We start from the raw sequence: 9,620 nt of genomic DNA on the forward strand, positions 1-9,620 counted from the left end.
AGACAATGTGTGCAATAAATATCAGTATTTAGGTACATTAGGGTCAGAGTAGGTGACCAGGAGCACAGGCCAGGGCCAAGCCTCCAGGCTGAGCTGCACCCAGCAAACAACTTTTGTATCATGCATGTTTATGAATTTTATCCTGGGCCGAGTGAGCAATGGACACAGCTTCCTTAGCCCAACATCATGTCCACTGGGACCATAAGTCTCCTGGCCTACAGAGTGCTGGGTATAGGGACTCCATTCACACGCACTTCCTGCCTCACTTGCCAGTCGGGAACAAAGGGGTGGGGAAGGAAGACTGGCTCCGAGTGGATGAGTTCTAATGTCGTCATGCAGTTAATCTGAGGCCTCAGTTCTAGCTCTCAGGTCCTTCCCATGAGCACCAAAGTGCTGTGGCAAAAAGGAGAGGAGACAGCCAGTAATGGACAGTCACATTTATTCAGGAGTTATAACACAGCGGAAACACCCCATGCCCAGAAGCACTGGCAGGCATCTCCTTCCTAGAACAGTCAGAAGCTACATCAGAAGCCAGGTACGCCATGCTATACTCCTGCCTCTTTCTCCCCCATTGAAATTAAACCTCTCACTGCAGGGCCTCTGTGTGCATATTACCCAGCAAAGGGTCAATGCTGCCCCTTTACTCCTTGTGCTAAGCACAGGCTATCTGGAGAGAGGCAGGGATTCCCCATTTGCCCCCTGGTGACAAGCAAAGCTCAACTGCCCTCCCCAACAGTGGCTCTGACAGTAAATCAAACACACAGGCCTGAATCTAGTCAGCAGGTGGGGGTAGGAAGGAAGCGTGTAGCTGCTGAGTTCTGGACTCTCCAGCAGGGGTAACTGTGACCAGTGCTTAATTTGTAGTGAAAGAGGTGCTGGGGCTCAAGCAATGATTTACTTTCAAAACTGATGCGACAAGTCCAGAGATGCCGGGGCTATGAACTGCCAAGCCTAGACATGCCAGGGCTGAGCCCTGGCACAAATTAAGCACTGACTGTGTTCCTAAAGAAGGGGAATCCTGTGGGCCTGGGGAGATTGCAGGGTGTGGATTACATCCCCTGCAGCAAGTCAGACACACAGGCGGGGGTATCTGCCTTTCTCAGGGGGGAGGCGGCCGTGAGCTTCAGAAACGATATTCCAAAACAGAACTTTAAAAACAAAGGCAACAAGTTGAGGGTGAGGAGTGGAGTCGCTGCGACGCTTTCCCCCAGAGGGCTGCCATAAACTACAGTACAAAAATAAAGATTTTTAAATGGAAATTAAAAGGCTGGAGTTGATCGTCGGTATCACATCCTGAGGCCTCTGGCTTGTAACAACTAGAAAACGAGAGAGAGACAAAGAACAAAACCAAAGGCAGAGAGAAATCAAGCATGGAGGAGAAAGGGAGAGCAGCACAAATCGAGAGGAAGAGGAAAAGCAAAGTGATGAGAGAACAGAAAAGAAAGAGACATGAAAAAGGAGGGAGGGAGAGAAAGAGAGAGGAAGGAAAATCCATGTGAGTAAAATATACTGACTCAGTATAATACTCAGGCCCCACAGCTGAGGGCAGAGAGACCCCTAAACAGAGGGATGGAGAAGGCCTGGCAAATACCAGAGAACCAATGACTCCCCCTAATTGTAGGGGTGTGGGAAGAGGGGTTCAGGAACCTCCAATTTAGCACAAATCCTGTAAACACCCTAAAAAGAGAGAAGCAAGGCTCCTTCCTCCAGGCCTCCTCACCCCCTTCACCCCCTCCACCACACAACTAGGGCGGTGAGCCCAAGTTCTCTCTCTCTCTGCCAAAAATTGGGGTGCACTTCACACAGAGCTGCCTAGTTTCTATTTTCACCCCCAGAACGCTTACCCTGTCAGAATCTGCTGGGAAACACCCAGCTGGCAAAGGCTGCTTTTAAAGGCAGGGAAATATATGGAAATCCTCACGCAAAATATTCTTTCAGCTACCAAGAGGAGGATTAAACAGAAGCTGCTGGGGAAAAGTCCTGGGTGCACATATGCCAGGCAGAAATACAACACTCTCCCCAGCTCCCCCTCTATCTTCCTTGCCCTGGTTCCCATCCCTCTCAATGTCTCACAGCTTTGCTCTTCCTTCTGCTACCAGAGCCTCTAGTCCAGAACTGTAAGGCCTGCTTAAAAAGTAAGACACACACAAAGAGAATCAGGAAAGCACAGAGTAAAGAAAGAATCAACCACTCCCTGCCCCCACCAAAGACCTACAAACCAGGGCCAGATCCATAAGAGGGGAGGAGATGAGAGTCACTCATGCAGAGCTCAGAGTCATATCTGAGAGAGCAGACAGGTACCATACCTGCAGAGGAGGAAGAGTGAGGAGCAGGAGGAGACAGGATCCTGAGCAGGGAGCACACAGGACACCAGGAGTGGAAGGTGGGAGGGGAGGCAGGAACTTAGGTGCATGAGGAGAGAGAGTGAGGGAAGAGGGGAGTGGAGGGAGGGATTCTTGGGGAAAGAACTGTGTGGAAGGGAGGAAGTAGGAGAGAGGTGACAAGAACCCCATGGGGGGGGAAGGGAGCAGGAGAGGGAATCTGGACAGAATTAGCAGAATCCCAAGTAGATTAATTTGCTGCAAATAAAAATAAAAAAATAAAAAGTTAAATATAAAGTAGCAGCCATGTGTAACAGATCTCCCGCCTCTACCACTGAGACCTCAGCCCCACTGCATCCCCTGCTCCCTGGAGTGGTTCCCTCAGCCTCTTCCCTAGTGCTTCCCTGACACTAGCTGTGTGGACTCTCACCAGATGGGAACAGACGGCTTTATGGTTGGGTTTTTATTATTATTTTCCTCAGGGATTTGATGCACCTTTCTCCTCTGCCTCCTCCTCCTCCTGCTCTTCCTCCTCTGGATCCTCCTCTGTGCTCTGCGGCCCAGCATGCAGTACAAAGGGAAGAAAGATCGGAGACACTTGCAAGATCTGCCATGGTGATTCTTGCTCATGCGCAAGGGCTCAAAGCAGCGGCCAGATTTGGGTATAGGGAGGAATGGCTTGAAGACCTTTAGGGTTCAGAGAAATTCAGGCTTCCTCTGGAACCCTGAGCAGGGATTGTCCATGGGAATCAGGCAGGTACGTCTCCCCACATAGAAATGCAGAGGGTTGTCGGGGACCGATGGATTTTGGTCCTTCCCATGTTCTGTGTGTCTGTATCTACCAAGAAAGTGTGCCCCAACGGAGTTTCTCCCCTCCCTCTCTGGCCTGACGGTGAGGAGAATGCTTCCCATTTCCACACACCACAGCTCAGTGGAGAAAGCGTTCCTTACTCTCCAGAAAGAGGATGTGGTCCTCTAGTCAGCAAACAAAGGTACCCACTGCAAAGCATTATGGGTATTCCCACACTGATGGGTCTGATGATAGTGACACACTCAGCGTGGGTAGGAAGAGAGATGAGGAGGCAGACTGGGGAGGCACGAGAAGGACAGGGGTACCTTGTTATAGTGATTTGCCACACACACAAGGTCCTGTTCTTTAGGAGGTAGCACTTCATGACTCTGAACAAAGGGACAGGCCATGACATTTCACCACCTGGTTAGCCCACCACTGAGGGGGAGGGAGGAAACAGAGAAGAGGCTCTTATGGTGATGAAGACAAGCCATTAACAAGGACGGTGAAGTGCAGGTTGGTCTCACCTTGGCTTTGCGGCTAGGCTCAGAGCTCAGGCCATTGGGTGAGTTGTACAGCTCTTTGGAGACTACGCACAGGAACTCTGTCTGGTCCTCATTCCCATAGTTATAGGATGACCCAATATTCACCAGCTGGAAGTGACAAAAGAGAAAGTCAAAGATCTCACACATGCTTCGCTACACGTCCACTTCTCACTGGGAACAGGGATATGGACAATGCCCTCAGGGAGCATGGAGTCAGATACTTATGTGCTACTCCCATCAAGAAACCAGAGGGACTGAGGACTAAACAGAGGCTGTGACACAGAGAACTGGGGGTGGAGGAGAACTGCTGTAACACAAAGCACTGTAACCTCACGCAGATTCCTCCAGGCTCCCCAGAGAAGAGGTGGCAGAGAGATGGGATCTACTGGCACTGTACCTGGTGAGTAAGCAATACCCACAGTGGAAGTGGTGTATTGTGGCGCCTTGATGTTAGAGCGTGTTCCCTGTCTCTCCTCTAGCACACAGCTCCTCTTCTACCCCACACATCCTGCTCTACCTGCTCAAAGCGCCATCCATCTGACATAGTGGAAACCATCTGAGTGAGCTCTTCTTCCTGGCACTGCAGCACCCGGTACACATGCTTCGGAGGCACCTGTGAGGAAAGTGAGGCACGTTGCTGAGGAACTCTGCCTTCGGGGCAGATGTTCCGGCAGGAAATTGAGCCAAGTGGCTACGTACCCTCAAAAGATTCTGAATGTTATTCAGTGACAAAAGCTGATATACCTGTGGCTGGGATTATAAAAATGAGGGCCCTACAAAGAGGTATACCCGCAACCCAACTTCATATTGCCCTGCCCAAAAAGGTGTGGTATGAGAGGACAAAGGTTTCTGCGGGATCACATCTCATGTGCAGCAGGAGAGCACATGGATTAAAAGGATCTACTATGAGGAGGGGAAGGGTCCAGCACCCAGCATAGGCCACACTCTTACAGGAAGTTTGCATTTGTTATCGTTGTTAATAAAAGCCATTGATATAGTGCAGGGGTTCTCAAACTGGGGGTCAGGACCACTCAGGGGGTCAGGAGGTCATTACATGGGGGGTCACGAGCTGTCAACCTCCACCCCAAATCCCGCTTCATGTCAAGCATTTATAATGGTGTTAAATATATAAAAAAGTGTTTTTAATTTATAAAGGGGCGGGGGTCGCACTCAGAGGCTTGCTATGTGAAAGGGGTCTGAGAGTATAAAAGTTTGAGAACCTCTGATATAGTGCCATAAATGTCCACTGTGCTCAAGTGTGGAGGCACAGTCTCTGCTTCAGGGAGTTCACAAACTAAGGCAGATAAGACAAAAAGTAATGCAAGTTCGTACATGGGATCACTGCCTAAGGAAAGAGACTATGGAGAGATTACTGGTGAAGCCAAGGATTCCTGAGTGACCTCGGGGAAAAAAAACAACCCACAATCTCTCTGTGTTTGTTTCCAATCTGCAAAGTGGGGGTAATAAGCCTGTTTTTCTCCCACCCTTTCTCTTGTCTATTTAGACTGCAGGCTCTTTGGGGGCAAGGGATGTCTCTGATCGTGTTTGTACAGTGCCTGGCACAATAGGGCTCTAATTTCAGTGTGTGTTACGGTAATGTAAATAACAAACAATTTTTAACTCTCATTATTCCTGGAATAAATGGGTATTAAAGAGCGATTTGAAGGAGATAGTCACAGCCAAAGATGGAGGAGTCACGCCTTAGAGAATTTCCCCACCACAGACACCCCCTCCACCTCCCACAGCCTCAGTGACTCCCCACCGATATCCCTCTGCCTCCCACAGTGATAGTGCACTAAAAGGAACAGGCTGGCTTCTTTCTGGAGTTGCAGGCGCACACAGACAATGCACCTTCCACCAACTAGCCCCTTCCCACACTGAAATAGCCCCTGCAGCTAATGCCCTGTCTGGAGGTTCAGGATATAGCACCCTTCCAGATCAGACAAGCGCAGCATCCAGTGCCACCTCTGGGACTTCCATTTTATTTTAACTACAATGAAGGTTTCCTGCTGGTGGAAGGTTTCATGACACAGCATGTATCAGTGGAATCATCCCTGTGTATTTATGTGCCAGCAAACACCTCCCATTTATGTGACAGGGCCAGCTGGGCTGACACACCAGGAATTAAACCAAGAACCTCCAGAACTAAAAGTATTGGTTGCTACAGCTTAAGCTAAAGCTCTGTGGCTGGGGCTGTAACAACTCATATCTTCTACAGATAGTCACAGAGAGGGATCAGTAACACCCACCCACCAGTGGGTTATTTTTCCATGGCACTTCCCCACTGTCCCTCCCATATTTGACCTCTTTTCTAGCTCTCCATCCCCTCTCCCCCGCTCCCCAGCCTTCTCTCTCCATTTTCCCTCAGACCTGTGTTACGGTGTAGTTCTTCTCCTCCAGTCTGTCCTTGATTATTCTGATTAAAGGGCCGATGTTATAGAATTCAGCTTCTTCTAGAACCCCTAGAAACACAGAGAGTGTAAAAGACATGGGAATAAGTATTTGTCCTTCTTAGTCCCATTTCCCAGTACTCGGAGCTTCCTGAAGGGAAAGCCCCATCTGGCTGCTTCAGGAATTCACATGCCTGTACCGAGAACTCTCTCCCCTGGGGAGAAGGGACACCATAACATCTCACATGAACAGTTCTCTGGTGCCTGGAAGCTCTTACACCTGGGGATTGAATTCAGGCCCCCTTTATTACTGTACCAAGGGGAGGCGCAGGGGTGACTAACCCAGTTACGATGTCAGGGCTCTACAACTGGAGACAGAACCCTAGCTCTCTGGTTAATGTTCCCAGGATTCATCCTACTGGGAAGTGTACCCATATCCCTACCCTGGCTGTTATTCCAGGAGGAGGAAACTACCCAGGCTTGCAGGTTATTTTCCCAGGGCAGGTTCAGGGCTCTACCTATTGGGCACTGAACCCAGGCACCCTGATTATTGACCCAGAGTGTCTATGAACTAGAGTGAATTTAGGCCCCTAGCTACATAAGGGCTCATTCTTGCCTTGTTGGTTACTGTCCTGTGGGCTCTGTTCAGCAGGGATTAAATCCAAACCCCTCAGTTACTGAGTGCTACCCACTTGGGAGTGAATCCTGGTTATTGTTGTAGGTATTGAGCCTAGTCTTCTGGTGCCCGTCCTGGGCCTGTTGCTGATCTCAGAATAGCACTTTACCCCAAAGCAGATAAACAAAGATGCGTGTTTCACTTCATTAACCTACAGTAGCTGCATCTGTCCGCTCCCCTGAGACATACATGATCATGTTTGCTAACAGGGAGGGCGTGGGGCACTGTATGTGTCCACAAGGGAGAATGATGCCTAGGAACCAGCATTCAGTGACTACACAGGTTCCCTCTTGAGATCAGAACATAGACAGGGCAAGCAGGTGAGATTTATTTGCCGTCAACCATCCCACGTAGGCCTAGGGTACACAGAAAAGTTATATTGGCATTGCTACGTCAGTCAGGGATGTGAAAAAAACCCCACACCACTGACTGACATACCTATGCTGACAAAACCCCTTGTGTAGATGCAGCTCTGTCAACAGAAGAGGATTTCCATCAACAAAGCTAACTTTGTTTGCAATGACAGAAAAACTCTTTCTGACAGCATATTCATGCCAGCATAGTCTCCATAGTGTAGACATACCCTGAGATTCCCTCAGAGCTTCTCATTCTCCCACCCCATTGGTCCCTCTCTCATACACTGGGAGAAATGGCATGCTGGGGAGGAAATCGATAATAAAGCATTCTCAGTCACTTAGGGCTCAAACCCTATGGGGCTAACACCAGGGAAGGCCATCCATTCCCTACTTGTTAATTCATCAGAGATCCTACTGGGCATCACTACCATAGAATCAATCATAGAATATCAGGGTTGGAAGGGACCTCAGGAGATCATCTAGTCCAACCCCCTGCTCAAAGCAGGACCAATCCCCAGATCCCTAAATGGCCCCCTCAAGGATTGAACTCACAACCCTGGATTTAGCAGGCCAATGCTCAAAGCACTGAGCTATCCCTCCCCTCTAGCCACTCCTTTCCCAGCCCCAATGACAAAAGCTTCATGCTCCAAATAGTGGAGCACTGGTGAGGAAATCAGTGTGCATTGGGTTGAATCAGCATGGGTTCACCCTACCATAATATCATACCATCACTAGCGACCAGGGGAAACTCCAGCAAGCTTTTTCTCCTAACTCTCATTCATTTTATTGTATGGCAAATGGGGCACAAAGAGTTCCCCGGGATGAGGGCTCCAAAGATAGCTGTCTTCAAAATCCTAGCGCAAGGGAGGGGGCCTGCCACTGTGGGGGGCGATTTTTTAGACAGCAGAATTGATATGGTCAGGATACTGGGTTAACAGCACCTACTGTAACCCACCTCTAAGAGAGGGATTGGGTGTTAAGAGGGAGTTTTCTGGGTTTCAACACTCACCCTCCTCAGCCATGTCTTTATTCAGTACCAGCTTGCCATGACGGAGGAAATTCAGGATGGGTCCAAAATATGTGGGGTCCCGGTCTATAAGGTATGCACCAGTCTCATCCTAACAATAGAGACAAGCCATGAGGGGAAGAACCCAGCGGGAAAACTTGCCACTGCCCCTAACTTCTCTAGAAAACGGACTATAGTAAAACAAGAACTGTAGTAATTCTGGTTTATATTTCTATTAGGGTGACCAGACAGCAAGTGTGAAAAATCGGGACGGGGTGGTGGGTAATAGGATCCTATATAAGAAAAAGACCCAAAAATCTGGACTGTCCCTATAAAATCAGGACATCTGGTTACCCTAATTTCTATAGCTCCTTTGGTCCAGTGGACAGGACTGAGGGTAAGGAAACCTGGGTCCTTTTGGCTGTTGATTTTAGGGAATTCACTTAATCTTTCTGTGCCTTGTTTTCCCTGTGAAAAAGGGGGATAATGATTAGTGCTGGTCAGGAAACAGTTTTCCAGTCTTGTGAGAATTTTTGAGATTTCAATAATTTTTTCCACCCTGAGTTGGGATGAAAAGTCAAAATCTCAAAAAGAAGAAAAAAAATTGTGAATGGAAAATTCAAAAAGAAAAACATTCAAACTAGAGAGATCAAAACATTTCAGTTCAATTTTGACTTTGTCATTTGTTTAACATTTTTAACCTTAAAATAACTTAAATTTCAAACCAAAAAATAATTTTAATCCAAAACCCAGAACTTTCCATTTAGAAAATGTCAAAATGGGACATGTCAACAAGTTCAAAACGTTCTCCCTCCCCACCCCCAAAAAAAAAAAAAACAAAAACCAGGAAATTCATAAAAATGGACCCTTTCCCAGGAACAGTTTTGATGAATCAGCATTTTCCAAGGAAAAACCATTTTATCAAAGAATTCCTGACCTGGTCTAATAACGATACCTATTCGCCTTCATAAAGTGATTTGAGAGCTACATATTAAAAGTAGCATATAAGAGCGAACTTTAGGGTCCCAAACCACTTCACAAACTACATGCATATAGTACCACAGAAAAGCAGCCACCTCTAGGATGGAAGGCTGCAGCCAACTGGTACACACCACACTGCAAAACAGTAGGGAGAAGAGGCATGTTGGAAAGCAAAATGGATTAAACCCGTTCTCTAATTTAAAGTACCCTGGGACTTTTAACATTCAGGCAGAACCTTGTTGTTATAGATCTCATCCTAAATGCACATGCAGAGCAAACTGCACAGTACTCTCAATTTATCTCCCTTGAAAGAGCAAAGGGCTGAAACTGATCCTGCTGGGGCCTGAGGTTCTTGGTATTTCACCCCTGAGGTGCAGACCCCCAAGCCTTTCCTATATATAATATGACAGGTTTCAGAGTAGCAGCCGTGTTAGTCTGTATCCGCAAAAAGAACAGGAGTACTTGTGGCACCTTAGAGACTAACAAATTTATTAGAGCATAAGCTTTCGTGGGCTACAACCCACTTCTTCGGATGCATCCGAAGAAGTGGGTTGT

General features: G+C 47.8%; 1 protein-coding gene across 7 annotated transcripts in view; it reads right to left on the reverse strand.

Annotated features, from left to right (window-relative positions):
• Positions 1-433: 433 nt before the first annotated feature.
• Positions 434-9,620, reverse strand: part of KCTD17 (potassium channel tetramerization domain containing 17) — a 10,654-nt gene continuing 1,467 nt past the window's right edge. The window contains exons 2-7 of one of the 7 annotated variants that reach the window (XM_026657550.1): positions 8,088-8,196; positions 6,027-6,118; positions 4,174-4,269; positions 3,639-3,764; positions 2,752-2,874; positions 1,135-1,316 (exon numbers count right to left, since the gene is read on the reverse strand). In XM_026657550.1, coding sequence (XP_026513335.1) covers positions 2,800-2,874; positions 3,639-3,764; positions 4,174-4,269; positions 6,027-6,118; positions 8,088-8,196 — 498 coding nt within the window. In that variant the 3' untranslated portion in view covers positions 1,135-1,316; positions 2,752-2,799. Of the gene's footprint in view, positions 1,317-2,574; positions 3,765-4,053; positions 4,270-6,026; positions 6,119-8,087; positions 8,197-9,620 lie in introns of those variants that run through there. The other 6 variants (XM_026657551.1, XM_026657552.1, XM_026657553.1 and 3 more) reach the window with 6 other exon arrangements.

The sequence above is a fragment of the Terrapene carolina genome, unplaced genomic scaffold, assembly GCF_002925995.2.
Source record: "Terrapene carolina triunguis isolate 2854851 unplaced genomic scaffold, T_m_triunguis-2.0 Scaffold247, whole genome shotgun sequence".
Lineage (NCBI taxonomy): Eukaryota > Metazoa > Chordata > Testudines > Emydidae > Terrapene > Terrapene triunguis.